General features: G+C 35.6%; 1 protein-coding gene across 3 annotated transcripts in view; it reads right to left on the bottom strand.

The window, feature by feature from the left end:
• The window catches only part of KAT6A (lysine acetyltransferase 6A), a 98,027-nt gene that overhangs the window by 17,141 nt on the left and 56,690 nt on the right, over nt 1-24,196 (bottom strand). For 2 of the 3 annotated variants that reach the window (XM_033103831.1, XM_033103832.1), the window contains 5 exons: nt 21,617-21,752; nt 19,979-20,295; nt 17,473-17,591; nt 7,502-7,617; nt 749-890 (listed from right to left, as the gene is read on the bottom strand). In XM_033103831.1, coding sequence (XP_032959722.1) covers nt 749-890; nt 7,502-7,617; nt 17,473-17,591; nt 19,979-20,295; nt 21,617-21,752 — 830 coding nt within the window. The remainder of the gene's footprint in view (nt 1-748; nt 891-7,501; nt 7,618-17,472; nt 17,592-19,978; nt 20,296-21,616; nt 21,753-24,196) is intronic. The other variant, XM_033103833.1, reaches the window with a different exon arrangement.

Below are 24,196 nucleotides of genomic sequence, written 5' to 3'. Positions count from 1 at the left end.
TCCCCTCCCCACCAAGGTGAAGAGCTCTTCTATTCCACACCTAAAATACTTAGGGAAGATCAAGAAAGGGACAGACTGAGTAGATTCAGACAATGTGAAATTCTATCATCATTCTAGTAATGTAAATTCTAGTAATTAACACAACTGAACACATGGCAGGTACTCAATTAATACTTAGCAATCAAACCACAGAACTGAAGATCAAGAAATTGAAAACCACTACTAATAACACAGAAGAATCACACATATAGCATAAGTCCTATCACGATGAAGTCAGGAAAATATATAAAGATTTACTACAGTTAAATATACCTCTTCAAAATATTCCGTTAAATAGAGCAATAGAAATCTTTTTATTTAAACTCCATAGCTCATAGATTCTAAGACACAATTTAATCACCTCTCAACGTATGTAAAATCAGTTGGCATTTACAATCAAATGGAGTCCTTAAATCATATTAGCAGTACTTTTTCCTTCTTAGTGGTACATAAAATAATAAGATGTAATTAATACCTTTAATTTAATGAAATACAGAATAATTTATTCTGAGATCAAGCTTATGAACTTGGTACCATCTGTATTGGCTTAATTCTGCTTCTCATATAGCAGAACTATATACTATATGTGTGAACAACAGTAAAATAACGTTTCCAAAAGAAAAAAAAAATCAAGTTGCACAATTAATACAGTATAGGTGGCACTATATTTGAAATGTATAGGACGATAACTACTAAACATCTACTTTACCTCAAAGACCGATATGTTATTCTTTCTGTAAATCTCATTGGCAGGAGGATGGAACCAACCACATTTCTTCATGTGCTGCTGTAGAATAGTTCTACTTTTCATATATTTTAGACAGAATTCACAAAGATACAATTTCGGCAGTCTGTAAAAAATAATTAAATAAAAAAGGCAGGGCTTTATACTTTATAAGACTTTAAACATTCTCAATTCTTTTTTGACTCTCATTACTACACAGGTAAAAAGGTAGATAATGTCTCATTCTCCCATTAATCAAATGAAAGAAAGAAAAAAAACTAAAGATAAAACTAATTTGGATAACAGTATCCAACTAATTAACAACAATAGGGCAAGAGTGAGAAATCAAGATACCCAATTCCACGTTCTTTCTATTAGACTTATACCTATTAGACTAACACTTTGCAGTCTTTTTCCAAGTTACCCATTTTGACAGATACAAAAATCTCACATTCTCTCCTCGATAACTTCCAATAAGTAGAAAATAGTCTACCTTTAGAACACACCAATAAGTGAAGAAGATTTTGTCAAGATATTCTTTCTTCTTTTATTTGATCATTCATTCATTAATGTCAGAAAATAAACACTTGCTGAATCCTTACTGTGTATCAGGCCCTGTGCTAGGTATACTAAGTACAGAGTTCTGAGTGAAATGGACATATAGTAAGTATTATAAAAGCAGATTTTTGTGTATCTTTTTAAGTATGAAGTTATAATATTGAATATTTTTTTTCAAGTTAGGACTTACTACAATGTACCTCCTTCCTTCCACCCCTGAAATTCTGCCTTTCACTCTGGTTAAATACCCCATTAAATTCTGGAACTCAAAAGTCTAATATTCAACAAGTGAAATAAAAGTTCAAATTATTCTTCCAGATATTCTGTTATTAATTCATATTTATTCAACAGTCTTGCTATTTTAGCAGTAGTTTAACAGTTCTTCCTTTTTATGAGGAATTAGGCAATAAAGTTAAATGATTATATCAGTTCATAAAGTAATGGAAGGAACATAACCGAAACTAAAAACCAGTGGCTTGTATTCCTATTTCAGTCTGAATCCAGAACACCATCTGGCTCTTCTATTATACAATTACGTACCCGTGCACCCGCAGCACAGAGGCTTCCCCGCAACCTGAACTGTGTCCAGAACTAGTCCCTTGGTCATCTGAGATCTGATACTATATTAAAAACTGCATATGCAAAAATACTGGATGATATGATTAAAAAAATAATCCGAATAAATTACTGTGTCTTCTCTCATATAAATAAGTACTGAAACTGAATTTTTAAAAAAACTCATTAATTTGGTTGCTATTGGTTTAGATAGCTTTGCTTTAAAAAGATTACCCTGGAATTAAAGAAAAAGAAGATTAAATACAAAAATGTTTGATTTGTTAAAATGTGAAGACCATGCTATTTTTTTCAAGTTCTACTTCAGAAGCATGTTTAGAAGCATAATTATTTATCTGAAAACAGCTAACATTCAACTAAAGCTTCTTCCAAGGTGTGTTTCTGGAACACTAGTCCTGTATGCACTGTTTTATGCTAAAATAAGGGTGGGAAAGGGCATGGGATATTTTTCTTCCCCTTCTCCCTTAGGGATTCACAATGGGCATTAATTCTTCTTATACAATCTCACATCTTATTTTTTTTCTTTTTCTTTTTTTTTTTTTAAAGATTTTACTGGGGAAGGGGAACAGGACTTTGTTGGGGAACAGTGTGCACCTCCATGACTCTTTTCCAAGTCAAGTTGTTGTCCTTTCAATCTTTGTTGTGGAAGGCGCAGCTCAGTTCCAGGTCCAGTTGCCGTTGCCAGTTGCAGGGGGCACAGCCCACCATCCCTTGTGGGAGTTGAACCAGCAAACTTGTGGTTGAGAGCCCACTGGCCCATGTGGGAATCGAACCGGCAGCCTTCGGAGTTAGGAGCATGGAGCTCCAACCGCCTGAGCCACTGGTCCGGCCTCACATCTTATTTTTAAACTGCTATTCAGTACACTAAAAGCTTCCAACAAACGGCTGTGGTATAATATTTCTAAATGTCTACAATATATAATACTGTTTTCCAAAATCTCTAATATTAGCCAAACCGAAACAACCTGAAATTATACCATTAGGACAATAGTTATTCCAAAATAAAGTACTAAGTGAAACAAATAATGACTGACATTATAAATTAAAATCAAGAAGCAAGAGCCAAGAACATGGAAAAGAAAGGTTTCCTAGGCTACTTTGCTTATTTCCTTTGCATGTTGCCTTGAACCCCACTACCCAGAGAAGGAATGACAGGAGGAGGATAAAAAGCTTTTTCCTTCTTTACCATCAGAACTGAAAAATCTCAGAATGAAACGGCCCCAATTGTAAACTTCATCATCTAATGTGGGCACTAGATTAGATGCATTAAATGAGTCTCAAAGGTGGTCCACAAATGCCAGGCTGTCTTCCTGAATATCTGGATTTTAAGAAAATTCTTCTTAAAATGAAGTTAATGTAAATGTTATTAATGGCACCCTCCCCCACTATTCTATTTACCTTTATTTACATGTGCTAAATTCTCAACGAGCAATTTTACCTTGTTGCAACACGAAAATACAGAAGAATCCTTGAGTATTTTACTTTGAGAGCTAAATACTAAAACTAAATATTCCCTCCATTGTGAATCTGAGAAAACTAAACAAAATTCTGTACTTTTTGAAATATATATATATTTAAAATATTTAATACATTTAAAATATATTTTAAAAATATATGTTTGAAATATATAGAGACAGTGAGAGAGAAAGAGAGAATAGCAAGATATATAGCATTTTATTGACAAAAGAAAAAAAACTTTATTATATGAAAACTAATAAAGTAAAAGCAAACATCAAGACCTATTAAAACTTTATTCCAATTCATTCTTGCTGAAAACATTTAAAAAGCCTCTTTATTATAAACAAGCCCACTGGGATGACATTGCTAGTCTAAAGGGAATCATCTGATAAAAACTCCTGGAAAAACAAGTTTTTTTTCTACTAACAGTACAAACGACTGTAGTTTTCTCATTGAAAAAAAACACATTGTCTAGAAAGACCTTTAGATCACATGAAATAAAGTGAGATTACGAATACTCCTAGCCCTAACGGATCCTGCTGGGTGCTGCTTTGCGTCATCTTCTTCCTGACAGCACCTAGGACTCGATTGTCGAATAGACGTTAAGGTCACTCTGATCTACTGTATCATGGGGTATGGCTTCCACACATGAAGTTTATTTGAAAGTCACCCACTATATGGACACCTCGCCTATGAAGTCAGGACTGGGCTGCAGCTATGTGTGCTTTGGAAACTTTGCTTCCCTTCTACAGCGATGCAAATATTCTTCCCAGGAATTCATTCTTTGCTTTTGAACATTGCCCAAGATAGTAGCAGTTTGTATGGCCTTCAAAATAGGTCAACTTGTAGTAAAATTTTAATACAATAATAAAAATGACAACGAATATTACTTAAATCAAAGATAATGGTACAACCCAGGGAAGATCCACTTAGACACAGATGCTATACAGAGTAATGCAAGCACAGCGCTTAAAGGTTACGGCTATGTGGTAAGAGAAAACAGTGGGATTAAATCCTGATTCTGCCACTTGAAACCGTATGGTCTTGAATAAGTTTGCTGGGCCCTGGTATGTTAAAGAAAGATAGTAATATCTGCCTCCCAGAGTTAATCCAGAAATGTTTAGTCCAGCGCCAAGCTCAATAAACGGTAACTACAGTTGCTGTTATTTATGATTAGTATTATGAATATTTTTATTCTCCTTTCATTCATTTTGCTTCATCATTTAATGGTCATCCAAAAACTTAAAGGATTTGGTTTTTCAGTAATTGGGGCTATACATAATCTATGCATCAAATCAAGTCAGGAACAGGATCAAAAGGTTGAGGAAACTTCTTAAGCTACTCAATTATATGGGAATCTGCCTCGTTAGGATCTCAGTATGATCTCATAGCAAGAAGGTTATTATGAAGCTAAACTCTACACAGCTGAGGATGGTCACAGTCTTGCCTTCAGCCCGTCTCCTCATGTTTTTAATGGCAGAGTAGGGCTCTCTAAGAACCTGTCTGCCATGTGTGAGAGCATCACATGGCCCTGTTGGAGAAATTTAGGGTTAAAACTCTGGTTTATACTCTTCAATGTCTGAGACTTAATCATACTGCTCCAAATAAAGTAGTACTATTGTTTCGTTGTTCTTTTTTTTTTAAGTGAGGTATGCAAGACTACTTAATATAGTAATATAATGCACATCTAAATATCTGATACTATGTGAGAAAATGCATAATCCCACTTCCCAAAAGATTTTTCCTCTTGTGATCTTTCCTTTCTTTGTTTGCTCCAATTGTCCTGTTTTTACATGCTTTGGCATTTGGAATTTTTAAAAAAGTGTTTAAAATCTTTTATAATAAAAAAATAGTTGAGAAGTAATTTAACACAGAATAAACAGTCATTAATAAAATAAGGATATAGATTATTTGGAAAACATAAGATCTCTAAACATTTTACTGAACACAAATTTAAAAGAACTCAGAAGTAAAACAAGCCAAAACTCATTTAAATAGATATGTGTAGTTTTTTAATGTAACTAAGAGAATTTTGAACACATAGACAGAAAAAAAGTCGCAATTATTAAAGAACTTATTAAATCACAGAATTATTTTCTGATGAAAAATTCAGGGAAACCTCCACAATGGATAAGAAAATGTATAGAAAACATCTAAAATTGTACTTAAAGTTGATGAGTTTTATAGCTCCTGTCCTATTGCTGCTTTCTATTATGATTCCTATTATATTTTTAAATTTTTTTGCTAGCAATGTTTATTCCTTCACTGATAACCAATTCCCTCAAACTTGATTAAGAAATCGGGTTCCAATGACAATCATCAGAACAAAATGCAACATTTTTAATGAAGCTTTTGAATATCTTAAAGACAAGAGCCTTATGGTTCCATTCTTATCATTTTCTTGAAAAGTAAGTGCTGAGGCTGACTCTCTATTTCCATTTCTGAGTCAACTGATTTCATCTCCTCTCCCTGCGCAGAAGAGACAGGATGCCTGTGGTTTCAATCTATCTGTACTACAATCCTTGGAACAGTTGATACATACATTGAAAACACTTTCTTTTCTACGTTGAGCACTCTTGCAATATGCAGAGCTTGCAATGAGCTCACTAAAAAAAAAAAAAAAAGTAATATTTTAAATTTGATGAAGAAATTAACTCCTTGGCGTATTTCCTCTTGGTCACATATTATCTTGGCTATCCAGAACTCCTGAAGAGTAAACTGCTTTGAATATCTGAGTTCTATAGGTAGTTGAGGAATTTCTTGACTTCTTCTAACATGTTATTTTATAAATATAAAGCATATAAATATAATCTTTTAATAAACTCAGATTGTTATTCCATGATATAAATAGAATGGTGCTTTAAAGATCTACCACAGAGTTTAGGGCTAACTGACCCTATTAACATATGGCTCTCAACTGCTGTGTTTCATGAACTTGTGTGTTAGTTTCTTAGAGTTTTGCATTCTCTTCTTTTTTTATCACTGAAGTCTATTCTGTAATAACATTCTCACTCCTATTTTTCTACTTCTGCTAGACTTGGAAACCAGGCAAGCAAGTTATTAATTTATATGAAAAGAAAAAGTAAAAAAATCCTGAGTTTTAGTTTTTTTAACAAATATACTGGCCTATTTCCAACTTCCTGGAAATAAACCATGTTAAATCACTCAGTCTACTGTAAAACACTAAATGATTTAATGCTATAATTGTTTTTGCTAGTATTTTGGACAAGCAGTACTGCCAGATGAGTACAATGAACATGTGTTTAACCCCCAGAGCACCGTCACTTATTCTTCCTTACAGAACCCGCTAAATGGCAAACTGTGGCAGAAGTTTACAGAGAGCTTTAATGTGACTACTATACTTCAACTGATAAACCAGCATTCATTTTTTTTTACCAAATCTTATTTTTCAACTCTTTTAATTTAAACTCTAATAATAACTGACATTATGAGCACTTACCATTTCCTAAGTGATTTACATGTTTTAACCCATGTAATGTTTTCAACAAACCATATGAGGTCAGTACTATGACTATTTCTTCATTTTATAAATGAAGAAACTGAGGTACAGAGTTGTTGGATAACTTCTAAGTTACACAGCTTATAAATGTCAGGGTCGAGTCATGAAACCAATTTGGCTTCACTAAGCACATTGCCTCAATGCCAAAAGCTGATGAGTGATCAATTTTTGTATCTGGAAACCCAAGTTATTTATATATAATTTTATACCATTTGTCCAATTATTCCTGGGAAAACAAATCTTTCATTAAGTTTCCTAATTAAACAAATTTAGATAAATGGCTACTCAATGAAACTTTGTATTTATTTATAGTTAAGTATAAGAATCTCTCAATTCTTAGTGTGATGTATGATGGCAAATTTGTCTTAAAGAAAAAAACTATTCCCTTTTCATTCTGACCATGTGTTTGTTGGGTTTCAAATTTTAAATATCAGCTTTTGAACAGGTTACAGAAAAAAAAAACTCTAAAGCCAGCTGGGATTAAGAATGCTGCTATCATGAACATTTACAAGCCACCAGTTTCCTCCAATGTAAAAAGATGAAACGGACTAAAACATCCCTAAGACCCCTTCTAGTGTTGGAAGTCTATGAATTTTAAAACAGAAGGTAGAGGGTCTCTCAAAACATACCTTGAGTATTCTTGAGGATATGGGGAAGAGTACCAGGTGTGAATTTCATACTTCCCAAACTCAATGACAGAGGGACAGCGAACTTGTGGATCAGGGGGACCAGTCACTCCAACTTTCTGTGCAGGTAAAAGATACATTACAAAAGTTAGCTAAATTCACAATGGAATACTATTCTGCCATAAGAAAAGATGAAATAGTATAATTTGCGACAACATGGATGGATCTTGAGATTATAATGCTAAGCAAAGTAAGTCAGAAAAAGTAGAGAACCATGTGATATCACTGATATGTGGTATATAAAATGGAAAACAACAAAAGAACAAGACAAATGATGAAACAAAAACTCATAGACACAGACAATAGTTTAGTGGTTACCAGAGTAACCACTGAGGGGGAAGGGGAGTGGTTGATGAGGGTGAAGGGGATCCAATATATGGTGATGGAAAGAGAATTGACTCTGGGTGGTGAACACACAATGTGATATACAGATGATGTAATACAGAATTGTACACCTGAAATATTTGTAACTTTACTAACAATTGTTACCCCAATAAACTTTAATTTAAAAAAAGTTAGCTAAATTAAGTACACTTAGATAACAAAACAAACAAAACAAAACAATCTGAATCTAAATATCATCTCAGGATTCCACAAGAGAACAGAGAAAAGCCAGAAACAAGCTGACAAGTTTTGAAATAAGCTGTATTATTCCTTAAATAGAGCACCCAAATGAAGAACAAAAAATGCTAATAAATCTCTTAGAACCAAATATACTTTGTCATTGGGTATTCCATATTTAATTATACTGCAAATATTTTCCTCAACTAAACTCATGCCCTTAATGACTTAATTACTAAAGAGAAACTGCAGGTATTTGGGAATGTAAGATACAGAATAATTTTTAACAAGTGGGAGGAGGAGTGTTACATACTTGGCTCAACTAACAACTGCCCTACTGAACGTGAGAGCACATACAGAAAAGAAGGATTTTCTGGTTTGGGAAAGCAGATATATAAGAACAATATAAAAAGAATATGGCAAAACAGGTATTGAAAGTCTTCAATTCCTTCTACATTGCCCCTAAAATTCCCTTCATTAGTAGCTGTTCACAGATTTGACCAAAGAAAAAAAATATTGCCATATACATACTGTTATTCTTCCTGTTTATAATAAAAACAATCTCTATGCCCTCATCCCTGCAATAATCTGAATAACTACATTATCTAAAAAAGAGTAACTTGTAAAGCATTTATGACTTCCACACCAGCAATTCCAATATAAGCCATTGCTAAGGACTACAAAGATCAGGTTTTAAAACCTAAATTGAAGAGCAATTTGATTTGCTCTGCATCCAATAGAGGAACATACTTATATATACATACACATAAATGTGTGCATATTATGTATATAATATTTATGTATATTTATCATGGATACTCTATAAAAATTTAACTGATTTAAGAAAACGACAGAGCTAGAATTTTAGCCTAATCAAACCCAAGTAGTAGTAAGTCTTCATCAAAAGAACTACCAAAATTATCTAACTTTATGCTTTAAAAAGCACTGAAAGATTATTAAAAGTCCCTCTTTAAAGCCGTAAACACACACGTGCGCACGCGCGCACGCACACGCACCTCTTCTACAAAACTAAAAGGATCAGAGCTTTTTTTTAATTCACTTTTTTTAATAGAAACTCATTTAAGGAAGAAGCTTCTTCACCACAACTCATCTGAGCACTCTCCCTGGTCTTTCTAACCATTTCCTTTTATAAAAAGCCAAGGGACTTATCTCAGGTTTCATACTGGAACACAGCCAGGTGAAACCTCAACCTCTTAGACACCTCGAAACAAAAGACAAACAACTATTAGTTGGATAAATTGTGTTATGACACCAAGGACTACTGGGGCTCTCCCAAATACAAAAATCATAAGGAATTATACAAGAGAGGGTTAAAATAAGATTTTTTTTTGTAATTTCTCAAAACCAAAATAGAGCCTTGTAGAAGATTTTAAAACCACTGTTCTGTAGACTACATTCCAGAATCAAGTATTCTAATTCATAAAGTAGCATATTTTAACCTATCTTCACAGTTCAAAATAACAAGAACAATAGTATAGAAAATATCAAAATAATATGAGAAACCAAGTCTAATTTCCGGAGCCGAAGATCAAAGAGGAAGCACAGAAGCTGAAAACGTGCACCTGCGGTGGCACTGCCTGCAGTTTGACAGCCCTCCCATCAGTGGTCCATGGCTCTTCCAGGTGGATGCCCGACGGGAAACTGGATACCCAGTTCCAGTATAGTTGTTTGCACATCACCGCAACTAAGAGAGGCTGTGGAAAACTACTCGGGGGATCTCCCCACCGCCTCACCCACCCTCACCTTTGTGCACTCTGAAACGTTCTGGCACACACACTCACACCCACCTCTCGCCACCACCACCTCCAACTCCCTGGTGAAAGCCTCCTGAGCCAGTGTGTTGCCGCTTACTAAGGTTTGGGAGTTAACAAAGGCTCTACACAGTGAGGAAGCAAAGGCTACAGCTAAGCCACTCATTAACCCCGTCCTTGCCAAAGTCAGATTGTCAACCTGAATCCCAAAGGCGCCTTTGCTAGGCCATTTTATTTTTAAGTTTCAGCCAAAATACTCTTTCATTAAACATGCAACTTTCCAAAGCAGCAGATATTTGATATAATCAAGAGCACAAAATATTTTTAAGAACTATTAATGCAAGTTCTGCCATTTTGTACCCTCCTTCTCATTTGAATATGCCAAAATCTTTAAAAGATCACATATAAATGGATTTTTTAATCTAAGAAGGTTGGGAGAGGACACTAAATGCACTAGTAATTGGGCTAAACCAAAAGATAACTTTAAATATGCCTATTCTAGATAATAGAACTTTTATTACCAGGAATTTGAGATCAGCATTAGTCTTCCGATAAATGACTTATCCAATTCTAATTTCCAATATGCAGAGGCCACTGTTGCAGATCCCCAAGCCCAGATCTGGTACAAATGTGAAAACTACAACCGATGTACATACTGCCCTGCTCCTCTCCCTTTGCCTCCACTGGACGGTTCCCTCAAACCTTCCTTCTCCATCCCCTACGGGGGATGACATTTTGAGGTGGGAGTGGAGGGTAGGACTGCACCCTTATTATCAGCATGAGAATGCGAAATGTGGGGAGAAGTGGTGTCTTTCTGGGTATTTGAACCTTTCCCATAGACAGACTATTTTGTTAAAAAATAGTTCCATTCATTTGGGATTAAAAGTTACATGATGAAAGAGATATGTAAGAACAATTTACATGCTCCAAAATGGAGAGAGCATGAACTTAAGGAATAAAGACACTCAGCACTGGTGGAGCACCTGCTGGTCCCGCCTTGCACTGTTATCTCATTTGATCCCTACAATCTGGCCCTCAAAGTAGGAAACAAGAGTCCCACTGTATACATGGGGAGGGGCGCGGGGGGGACAGAAAGCTTGGAAAGGTTAGGAGGCAACACACTCCAGGACCGGTACATTATGAAGCATAAAGAGAGAAAAGAACAAAATGGGTAGAGGTGAGATAGAAAATATGGGTAGCCCTCCACTAATTAATGTTCTGAATTCCAAAGTTTGTGCTAATTTTCTTTGAACTGGAACTTGGTTTTCCAAAGAAATGAACCTACAAGTCCACAGACTCTTCTCCCCAACTCTTGGATGGGACAGAATGTGTTTTAGAATCCCGGATTTTTCTGATGTTAGAAAGGCATTACACTACAAATATGTATCTTAAATCAATAAATCCTGTAGGATTTGGCGCAACATTCCATAATCAGACATCATTAATATTTCTTTAACAACCCATATGAATATTCACATTAAATAAATAAAGAATATGTACAGTCTCAAGTCAGTTCAGTTGTTTTGTCAACAACTGAATTTAGTTAAGTGAGATCTTACTGTAAAATGAGTTATAGATTTTTTTTTCATTCTCCAAAGAAGATACACAAATGACCAATAAGCATATGAAAAGATGCTCAAAATCACTCGTCATTAGGGAAATGCAAATGCAGATTACTACAATGAGATACCACTGCACACCCATTACGATAGCTACTATCAAGAAACAAGACAAAATAAAAAAACAGAAAACAACAAGTGTTGGCAAAGATGTGAAAAAACTGGAACCTTTGTGCATTGCTGGTGGAAATGTAAAATGGTGCAGCCACTGTGGAAAACAGTATAGCAATCCCTCAAAAAATTAAACACGGAATTACCATATGAACCAGCAATTTCACTTCTGGATATATAAAAGAATTGAAAGCAGGAACCCAAATAGGTATTTATCCAATAGCCAGAAGGTGGAAACAGCCCAAGTGTCCACTGACAGATGAATGGGTAAACAAGATGTGGCAAATACATACAATAGAGTATTATTTAGCCTTAAAAAGGAAGGGAATTCTGACACATGCTACAACACAGATGAACCCTGAAGACATTATGCTAAGTAAAACAAGCCAGACACAAAAGAACAAATACTGTATGATTCCACTTACATGAGATCTACCTAGAGTAGTTAAATTCATACAGACAGAATGCAGAATGGTGGTTGCCCGGGGCTGAGAGAGCAAGAAATGGGAGTTAATATTTAACTGGCCATTTCTTCTCAGTTTCTCCAATCTCCAGAAGTTGAAATATCCCAGGACTCCTCAAAGCTCTTTTCTTCTCTTTCTAGTCTCATTCCTTTGAATACCACCAACTTGCTGACAAGTCCTAAATTTAAATTTTCAGTACAGACCTGCCTGATTTTTGAATTCCAAACACGTATGTCCTATTATCTACTTGGTATTTCCTCTCTTGAATGTCTTAAAGGAATATCAAGTTTAACAGTCCAAAATCCAAATCCTGATCTTCTTCTCCCCAACCCTGGCCTCCTCTATCCTCCTCCATCTCAGTAAATGGCGACTCCCTCCTTCACCTGTGCTCTGCGTCAGTCATCCTTGACTCCTTGTTTTCATAACCATCCAATCCAACATATCCCAATGGATCTACCTCCAAAACATAAGTAAGAATTCCAATTTCACCACTACTATTATAATCCGAACCACCGTTATCTCTTACTTGGATAATGATAACAGCCTCCTAAATTCTCCCTGCTTTTGTACTTCCTCCCTTCAATCTGTACAGAAGCCAGGGCAACCCTGTTTAAAACCTATGTTGGACTATGCCGCTTTTCTGCTCAAAATCCTCTAAGGGCTCCTATCTCGCTCAGAGTAAAAGCTATAGCCCTACGAAATCTGGCCTCCCCATTACCTTTCTGCCCTCATCACTTAATTTCTATTCTTAGCTCTAACCACACTGGCCTCCTTGCATTTCGTTGACCAATTCAGGGCTTTTACATTTCTGCTCCCCTGCCTGGAATGCTATTCCCTTCATATTCACATGGTTCATTCCCTCACCTCCTTTAGGTTTCTACTAAATGTCAGACAGTGCCTAACCCAGTAACTTAAAACTATACAAATCTATCCTTTCCTTCTGAATTTTCTCTCTCCCTTCCCTGCTTTCTCCATAACACTACCACATGGCATACTTTAACCCCATCTACGCCCCAAGTCAAATGTAAGCTCCGGAGAATAAGGATTTTTTTTAAAAAATCCGTTTTGTTCATTCTTGCCTCTCTAGTGCCTGGCACATGGTAACCAGTACTCAGTAATATTTATTGTTAAATGAATATTACCTATGTTAACTTCAGCTATTACCTATGTAGTTTCATTTATCACCTATGTGCTGATAACCTGGCAAAGATCCTGCCCAAAGCCCTCCTGATCTCCACATACAACAGTCTATAAAAGTTCTCCATTTCAGATTTTACACAAGTCCCCAATTTATGTAAGCATGGTCTCTTCCTTCATCCAAAAAGGCTCCTCTTCCATCATGCACTCAAAGCAGAAGAACACTGGGAGACCTATCTGGTTCACCTTCTCCTTCAACCCTAACTCCCAACCCAACACGGTCTCTTTTCCATTCTATTCTGAATCTTTCTCCAAGTCTCTGCCTCCCGGCCCCGTGTGCCTTCACTTAGGCCCTAGTCACCTCTCCTTCTGACTTCTATAGTCACTGGACTGATGGATGCCCTTCGTCAGGAATTCTTCAGTCTGTTCCTCACGGTGTCACCAGAGCTGAGTTTCTAAATGCAAATATGATCATGTCACCCTCTTTTTTTAAAAAAATCTTCAGTCGCTCTTCAAGAGCTACTTAACTACTTTAAAAAGCTCCTGTAACTAAAAAATAAAGTACAGACTTTGTAACATGTACCACAGGATACTTGTGATCTGGTCCATACTTTTGTCTTCGACCTCATCTCTTCCTTGAATTCCAGGCAAATGAACTACATCCAGCTCCAAGGGTTCAGTAAGCTTTCTTACACCCAAACTGTTCTATTTGAAATGCCTTGCTCTTATTCTTCAATAGTCAATTCTTATACATGACCCTGCTCAAATATCGCCTCCTCTATGAAAACTTCTCTAACACTCCTAGACAGTAACTTCCTATTCATTCTCATTGCATCTTATGCATATCTCTATGGTAGCATTCTATTACACACTAGCAATTAGTAGCTAAAGATCTGGAGTGAGATCTTAATTAACTATGGGGTTCAAATACTTAATAACTATATAACTCTAGGTAAGAGAATCCTTCTAAAGCTTTAATTTCTTCATCTGTAAAATGGGAGCAAGTAATAACAAGGTTGTATTAAAGCAACAAATTGATATATAATGCTGACTGTAAAACAGTACCTATTACTAATCACATGTCTTTAATTTTTTGTTTATAAATGTCTCCACAACTGGAGGGCAGAGACACATTTTCTATTTATCTGTGTATTTCCATCACCTGCAAGTAAGATAGATAGCAGAAGCTCACATTTATCCAGTGTTCACTACATGACTGACACACTAAGTGCTTTGCAAATATCAACTCATTTAAGCCTTTCAACAAACCTAAGTAACTTGGCGGACCAAGGTCACTCAGCAGAGACAGGATTTGAACAGGCTGTTCCTAGTACCTAGGATCTTAACCACTGTCTTAATAAATTCTCAGTAAAATTATGCTGAATTGTTAAATGGATGAACTCAAAATACCTCTAAATAGTCTTTAATATGTGACTTATAATTTATGGGTAAATGCTTAAGACATTAAAACAGTCCCCTACTCCCCATCGCTAATTTCACCAGTACCAAGGAGAAATCACTCTAAGAACAACAAAAAAAAGCAGTCATGGGGATACCTTAAATCCTGGCACACCAAGACTAATGTCCTCTTACAACTATTCAAAGCCCTGCAATATCCAGCCCTATACTAAGTCAGTAAACATATTTCTTACTGTTGCCTAACACATGGTCAACTCTGCTTTAACTCTCAAACTAAACTATAGGTCGTCCTCACTTTGCATGTTGCCATGTTAACTGAAACTTACACACACCAGAAATAAGATCAAATCTCGGTCGCCACAGAAATGAATAAAAGCATTAACACGATTCTGATATATCACGTTTCTATTAACACAGTGTCATGCAAAGCAAGGGCTGCTTGTATTACAATACCTTTATGGGCAGCTACTGTTGTTTTTTACATCATCTCCACAGTGCAACTTGCACAAAGTAGGCCCTCAAATATTTGTTGATCTGATGAACCAATAATCTCTATGTCTCTTGTATTTATAGTAGTTTATTCCTCAAAGCTTAAGTTAATGTTTATTCTACCTGGTAAGCCTTCTTTCTCCCCATTTACCTAAATCCTAATCATCCTTTAAGCCTGCTCTTTCTATGATCCTCTCAGATGACACCAATTCTTACTAATCTTAGTATGTTGTGAACACGTGGAACAGTCTATATCATTTAAAACAGCAACAGAGTACATAAATTGGTATTCTATGCCTGTTTGCTGTTTAGCTTCCTATGTACTTTCCCCTACTTACATTCAGTTCATGCCCTGTGATTTTGAGGCCTCCATAACATTTTTTACAGGGTAATGAAGGATATTATTGTGATTAAGGGCATAGGATTTGAAATCACATAGGCCTGAGTTCTAACTCCATCTCTGCCATTACTAATTATGTAACTTCAGGGAAGTCATGCAACTAAGTCTCAGTTTCTTCATATGTAAAATGGAGATAATCCTTACCTCAGAGGGTTAAGAGAGTTGTTGAATCTAACTAACTTACTTCATTTCAAATAACTGTTCAGTTCTTTATGCAAAACAGGAAATTATTTTAATATTCCAAATGCTCTAATAGCAAATCCTTCAAAACTAAAAAACATTAAAATAAGTATGGAAATCTAACATGCAAATTTGGTAATATTTTATACAAAAATCATTCTATAAGTTTCAAAAAGGCTGTTATGTTCTAGTGGAAAGAGATGAATACAAATGCTTCTTTCTGGCGATGGACCTTTTAAGAAAAAACATTTCCTCCAAGCTTGTAAGATCACTGTTGAAATACAATTCCAGAATAGAAGCCTATACTATTAATTTTTATGCTTCTATTTTTCTTTTCAGAGGTGGCTCTTGATTTATGGAAGTGTTCCTTATATAGCTAATGATGGAACATCATTAGCTAGGGAGCATCATTAGCTATATAAGGAACCAGGCAAACTATATCCTTACTTCTCCTAAAATTTAAAAAAAAAAAAAAAAAAAAATCTAGGGCGGCCGGATGGCTCAGTTGGTTAGAGCATGAACTCTTAACAACAAGGTTGCCGGTTCAAGTCCCACATGGGATGGTGGGCTGCGTCCCCTGCAACTAAAGATTGAAAACGGCGACTGGACTTGGAGCTGAACTGCGCCCTCCATAACTAGATTGAAGGACAACGAGTTGGAACTGATGGGCCCTGGAAAAACACACTGTTCCCCAATATTCCCCAATAAAATTTATAAAAAAAAAAAAAATCAAAACCAACTCATGGATGACTCTTCTGGATAAAAATCTTGCTAAACATTTCAATAATTCTTGAATTAGATAATAATATACCATGTGAAGTTACTCAAGATAATCACTATGCACAAATATTGGATTTGCTTTTTAGAGTATGTTTCCTACTAAATTGTAAACTCTATGAGAATATAAACTATGTCTTATTCATATAGCCCCTACACCTAGCACAATTTCTAGAACAAAGTAGGCATTCAATAAGTGATGGGTTGCTGAATGGATGGATTCCAATACTAACGCCTTTATCATTCATCTCTTAATGGTCCAACTATAAGATTGCCTAAACCCCTGTAATAAAATCTCCCTGCAAAATTTTTGAAGCAAAGGTTGAAGCAGCTTCTACTAAGCCATATCTAGGCTCTAAAACAATGACTTTGTGCATTATCTTTATGAATGCTTTTACTATTTAAAACATCCTCTAATGTAATCAACAGTAACTTTCCCACTGGCTTCAATGCGCTCTCTCTCTTACATTGAAATCAGAGTCCCAGGAGTCATCCTTGATGACCTCTTGTTCCTTCAAGTTACACAGCAAATCTATAACTAAGTTCTGGTTATTCCATCTCTACAATGTATTCTAAATCCAGCTACCTCTCTCCCTTTTCCACTGCCACCTCTCTAGTCTAAGTTGCCATCTTCTTTCATCTGGATCATTAGAAATGCCTCAAAATTGGTTTCCCTGTTTCCACTCTTACCTAATTCCAATCCATTCTTCATACAGTGACTAAGAAAAAAACAATTTTTAATGCAAATCTGATCTTACTATTTCCTTGCTAAAAAAATCATTCAATGGTTATCCACTACAATTAAAATAAAGACCCAAGTCCTAACTTACAGAAGGAAAACAATTTTACAAAGAAACACGGCAGAATATTCACAGATCAGAAGGATAAATAAATTACTGTTACTGCTTTATCCACGATATATTTAATCCTGTTTCTCATCCATGAATAAATTATTTGACTATCCAATCTGAATATCCAATTTTACCTGCAGTGCTTGTTCTTGGATATCACGAAATAACTCCATATCTTTCTCAGTCATGATTTCCTGGCTCTCAAAAAGCCGTTCCTCACTTTCTTGTTTGCCATCCCAGCCATCCTGATTGTCTGCACATAAAGAAAGGGTTCACACATTATTAATACTATACTTAGTTTAATAACTAGAAAAAAATTTTCAGAAATCTTTATTTCAGTTTGAAGACAATATTATTTATATAACAAAGAAGAGGACTCCTAGAAAGATACTAATCAATAAAGAATATGTACATACTGTATCTGCCTTATAATGAAAATACTGAATTGTCTTAGAGCTTCTTAAAATTACTACATAACCAAATTTAATCTTCACTAAGAGATCATATTTTAATATACTACAATACATACAAAAGCAGACAGGAAAAAAGTCTCAGGACTATGAAATTTATTTTGAAATAGTATGAATATAAAACTTTTAGTATAAATTTAACATAACATTCAAATATTGTTTTTTCCTTCTTTGGTAGTATGGAAGTTTATGTTACAGTAAAACATAATTTTCATCACCTGAGAAAATAAGGAAAATGTGCTCCTTCTAAAATTCTCTATGATCCTGCAATCGTCATTAGGCCAATACATTCTTATCTCAGCAAAAAGATAACCTTCAAAATAGCTATCGTAACTGAGGTCAAGAAGTACCAATTCCCCTCAAATTGTGAGTGCCCTTTTAAAGTGCAAACTCCACAAACCTGAGGATCACAGATGATAATCCTCTGGGTAATTATGAGAAATTAAAACAATCAATCCACTAAATGATGCGTCTTCCTCAAATGGACAAAGAAATTAGTGAAAAGAATACTGGGGGATTACGTAGATCATTATCCTTTGCATTTGAAGATGACACTGCTGTTAGACTCATTTCCTCTTTGTATGAGTGTGGCTGAAAAGACCAATTAATGAGATAGTTCTTTTCATATCAACTGCATATATAGACTGTCTGTTATTCATTTAATATAACAAAAAGGACAAGGACTCACTGTTCACAATATTTACAAACTGAAAAAAATATATATATAATCTAAAGGTACTATGTGATTTTAATGCCCCCTAGTGCATGATATGGATGCAGGCACAGATTTAGTACAGCATTCAGTAGAACTGTTATCAGATGGTGCAGACTGTTTCTTAAACTCCAAAATTCATAAAAGAAAATGACAGAGCCAATTAAAGCAAAAGCTGACACCAACGCCTAAAGCTCAATACTGGTTCTCCCTATACTTTACACATTTGCTCTAGTAATTTCTATTTCTATAAGTTTCCAGTAGATTCTTCTAATACTCCATCTCCAGTGAAATGGTTAATTCAAAAATGCTTTTCATTAGGATCTGCTTTATGAGATTCTTTCCTTCTAAGTCCAACCTAAATGGCTTGCACGTTTCCTTAGATAAACATGCTCAGACTGGTGCTTATCTACAGTCTACATGGCTGATAAAAACACGAAGAGTACTTAAATGCTGAAAGAGTAATTGGTTAATTGCCACTCTGGTGAAAAGTCGATCAATATAGCATTAAAAAGGGGGACCTGGCAATGACAAGAATTTTCTCTCCTGCACTAGCCCAATCAACCATTTATATAAGAATGAGGAAGCAGTGAATACAATCACAAATGCGACATTCAGGGGAAGGAAATCAAAGGTAAGCAATTCTCTCATAGTATATGAGACAAAAGAGTCTTAGGATCCAAAAAGCCTATTCTCAAGTCTTCTCCTTTTCCCAGAGCGCTTTCTACTTTTCCCTCATAGGGTTAGGTTCTCTAAACTCAAAAGCACTCAATAGCAATAAGGCTAGTTTAAGCTTTAATTATTTGGATAGCTAATCAAAATTTTCTCCTTTGACCTGAATCAACCTGCTACAGTACTAAGTCTTCTGTACAGAAGTTTTCTACTTTGAAAACTAGGGAACTCAGCCTGATACATAAGCAAATGGCCTGACGCTATGGTTCTCTCTCCCTGTAAGTGTAATACATGAAAAATTATAGCTGTATTTGCCAGATTTGAAGTAGAAAATTCAATGACCTCATCATATTTGGATATATTTTTGTCTCTTCCTTACGCTTAGGTCAACAGTGTTCCTTCCAATTTCCTTCCGGGAATAAAGCAAGCATCATGATGCCCATGACATGATTTATTTTGTAATGTATGAAAAGTTATCCTTGATCAAGATTATAGCCCAAATTTCTGTAGGCAGATTCTCTGTGATTCTAACAACCACCACCACCACCACCACAACAAAACACCTTTTCTCTCAGAGTTCTTACTTGTCCATTCTGCAACTTCATGTATAGCCTCTAAATTCTTGCTATAGTTATCTTAGTATCATTAAATATGTATCTTTAATACATTCTTATATTCCATAACCAATTTTCAATAAAGAAATATAAATCTATTCCAGATAACTACTGTTATTCCAAATAATACACTTTTGGAATACTTTCTGCTTCTCAGTGAACAAACTTTTACCTGTGGGCCAATCTGAAGTGCTTGATTTTCTGTTGCCCTTTTTCCTGATTCTATATTGCTCAGAGTAGTCTACCACTTCCCCTCGAGGTTTCCGCCCATCCGGGGAAGGGGTGAAGAATTTGGTAAGGCCATCAATGAGCCCTTTGGTTTTCTTGTTGAACTTCAAGGGGACACTGCTATCTCTGCAGAAGTCCAAGCCATCTATTCGTTCTAAATATCCTTCTTCCGATGATGATGCTGATTGGCTGGAGATGGTGATTTTACGTTTCCGACCCCGTCCAGGGCCGGTTCGAACTTTGCTGAAGGGACTTTTTGATCTAAAGAATCAAACAGGGAAAAGGGTAACTATTAAAAATAAATCTTTATAAGGCTTCTATTTAATATATAACATAATCAGTAAATAACCTACAGCTTAATAAAAAAAAATCTGTATTGTTAAGAATAGTCCATGAACTATAAATTTTGTATGATTAAGAATATTATTATTAAAAACATCTTATTTCCGAGAAGCCTAATTATTTTCTAGTGAAAAGAATCCTAAACCAGGAGTCAGAAGGCATGTTTGAGTCATAATTCTGCCACTTACTAGCTGTACATCTTGGACAAATCACATTCTCTCTAAACATCAGTGTCTTCATCTGTAAAATGAGAGTTGGACCAGAGAACAAGTAAGATACTTCCAGGTATAAAGTCCTATGATCTCTGCACCAACTCAGACTTGTACTTTTACCTTTAAACACAAGGACGGGTTATTCTCTGAAAGTGAGGAATCAAAAGATCATTTTATAGGAATATTAAAACTTGATTTAAGATTTAAAACATGAACTATAATACTCGTTCTATATATTTTAATCTCCTATTGTCCATTCGTTTAAGTTACATCACCTTTAAGATAGTCTTAAGTGGTGGGTAAAATTTTTGAGAATAAAGAGAGGTTTACAGGCCTGAAGAGATTTTACATATCATCAAAAGTGAATTACCTTAGTGATACTAAGGGAAAAAAAAAAGAATTAGCTACTGAATCTTGCCCCACCTCCTCCAGCCATCGCCCAGTTTCCTAGTTCACAAAAGATAATTATATCCTGATTTCTGCTAACAGATGAAAAACTCACAGTATTTTACATCAGGACATAAAAATGGCACTTATGACCTCAATAGAAGAAGCTATCCAGTGATTTGTACATCTAATAGAAATAAACTACTGAGACTAGTATCAGGAGAAAAATCTGTGAAATACTACAACAACATAATGTTTTCTTTTGCGTTTTTTATGTAAGGCAATAGTTAAGAGTCAGGCATTGGTGCCAGACTACTTAGGTTTTAATCCCAGCTCAACATTCACTATATAAATTTGTGCAAGTTAATCTCTCTATGCTATCGTTTCCAACTTTGAAAAATGACAGTAACAGTACCTATTTCACTAGGTTGTTGGAAGTATTAAATGACTTAACACATGTAAAGCACTTAGAACAGTGCCTTTGCACTTCAATGAGGATTCAATAATGTTAGCCATTATTATTACATAAAAGTACCAGTTTCAACAATTGAAATTCTTTTCATAAAGCAAACAAGTGAATCCTACACTATAGAGAAAGCCCTATCCTTTTCTCCCCTCACCTTGCCACAAGTACAACTTACACCGTGTTTTGTTTCTTTAACCTGTTTTTTGGACGTCCTATTGGATTAGCATAGCGCCGTTTTATCTGTGCCGCCTTCTTTTGTAGAAGTTTTCGTCCTTTTTTCCTAGGTCGACATATTTGACATATCCACATGCCTATAAAGAAAGAACATTCCACGTAAAAGCACAACAGATTTAAATACACTGAAAGAGTTCATATACTCTAAGCCAGGAGTTCTTCACCTCTTTCAGGTCAAGGACTCTCATTTGAAAATCTGATTCAAGCCCCCAAGAAACAGAAACATGAAAACATACACACAAAATTCTACAAACAATTGGAAGAGACTCACAAATATCCTGAAGCCCACACATGGTTGAGGTCCACTGATCCTCAGTTAAAAATCCCTGCTCTATACCTAGCACTCAGATTTTGGTTTCTAATTACCACCCTAAAAAAAAAGGAGCCAGGTTTCCATAGAGTAATGGCTGATTCCAGGACAGAGGAAGGGAAAATATAAGATAACCTGGAATATCTTGTGATGCCAAAAAATAAAGTGCTCAAAAGATGATAAAGGCATTTCAAAAGGACACAGGAGCCAACTTGAAGGAGTTCCCAATAGTCAAATCTAGATCAATCTGAGCAAAAAAAGAAATAATCATAGCAGTGGATCATAACACATAAAATAAAATAAATGTGGTGAGTCCATAATGATATAAATAATTAAATAAACAAATAAATGGGAGAAAAGGATAGCTCTCACTTACAGAAGAATTCCAACTAATAAACGTAGAATGATGAACATAGAAAAATCATCATTATGCGGGCCGGCCCAGTGGCTCACGCGGTTAGAGCTCCATGCTCCTAACTCCGAAGGCTGCCGGTTCGATTCCCACATGGGCCAGTGGGCTCTCAACCACAAGGTTGCCAATTCAATTCCTCAAGTCCCGCAAGGGATGGTGGGCTCTGCCCCCTGCAACTAAGATTGAACACGGCACCTTGAGCTGAGCTGCTGCTGAGCTCCCGGATGGCTTAGTTGGTTGGAGCGTGTCCTCTCAACCACAAAGTTGCCAGTTCAACTCCCGCAAGGGATGGTGGGCTGTGCCCCCTGCAACTAGCAACGGCAACTGGACCTGGAGCTGAGCTGCGCCTGACACAACTAAGACTGAAAGGACCACAACTTGAAGCTGAACGGCACCCTCCACAACTAAGATTGAAAGGAAAAAACAGGCCTGGAAGTACGCACTGTTCCCCAATAAAGTCCTGTTCCCCTTCCCCAATAAAATCTTTAAAAAAAAAAAAAAATCATCATTATGCAAATAGTAAAAATTGGTGCATGTAAGTCACATATGGATGCTAAAGTGAGTGGGCAAAGCAGAAAAATACTAACTTTAAGGTGTCTGCCAGGTTTCTCCACTATAATCAAGTGATCAAAGTTAACATTGCTGGTAATAAGACATACCAGTGTAATACACCCGTTTTCGTGCACTGGCAAGGGCACAACATCAGTTCAATGGTACTCCTGTCAAACTTCATAACCTTAATCTGATCATGATAAAGGAAGAGACAAACCCAAATTGAAGGACTTTCTACAAAATAACTGACCAGTACATACTCTTCAAAAGTGTCATGGTGGAGAAAGACAGTCTGATGAATTAAAACCAACAGAAAGAGACTAAAGAACTATGACAACTAAATGTACTCTGAGATTCTGAAATTGGATTGTGGACCAGAAAGTCAAATAAGGTGTGTAGATTAGTTATTTGTATCATATCAATATTAGTTTCTTGGTTTCAATAATTGTACTATGGTTTTGTAAGATGTTAAGATAAAGGAAGCTGGGGAAAGAGTATAATGAGAACTCTATTATTTTTCACTTTTCTAAAAGTCTGAAATTATTTCAAAAGAAAATGTTTCTTGCTTTAAGCTGCTAAAAAACTTCTTTTGTAGGTAGTAAATACACAGGAATGAAGTTTTAAGAAAATTTTTCTTATTGTGAAGGATTCTCAGAAGGCCTTTTGCTCAGATTTCAAGTAAATGGAAAAGATAGGAAAGGGGTTATTTCTTTTACCAATATATGTAAATTTAAGACTTTTCAAAAGGTAACAATCAACAGAGTGGTGTAAGAAGGACTTAAGTAAGATCCTAAAGTGGAATAACCTGGCCATACCTAAGGTTGAGTCTCTTTCCATCAACAGGAAAACTTTCTCCAAGCTGACATTATCAAAAATCCTACAAGCATTTTACTTAAGCAATGTATAAATCACAGAATCAGAGCTCAGAATGGAATCTGTGATAAGACAAAGCAGGAGCACTAACTGGATTTTTTAAAGAAACTATAAGCATACAGTAAGATGGAAGTCCAAACTATAGGCAATTATATCCCAACTAAATACCATTCAAGGAATAGGAGTAAAAAGAATAGAACAACATTAAGCTGTACTGTTATGATTTGGGCACTTACTTGTTTGCAAATTATTTTCTAAAAAGTTTTACTTTTTTTAAGTTTTGAATAAACCAGAGACTCTAATAGCTCTAGGCCCCTCAAAAGTGATGAGCAGTGATATAATCAACACTTTTTCCTTTAAAGAAAGAAATATTT

This window comes from Rhinolophus ferrumequinum, chromosome 4, assembly GCF_004115265.2.
Source record: "Rhinolophus ferrumequinum isolate MPI-CBG mRhiFer1 chromosome 4, mRhiFer1_v1.p, whole genome shotgun sequence".
Lineage (NCBI taxonomy): Eukaryota > Metazoa > Chordata > Mammalia > Chiroptera > Rhinolophidae > Rhinolophus > Rhinolophus ferrumequinum.
Note: the sequence above shows the minus strand (reverse complement) of the source record. Positions and strands in the feature narration are given on the sequence as shown.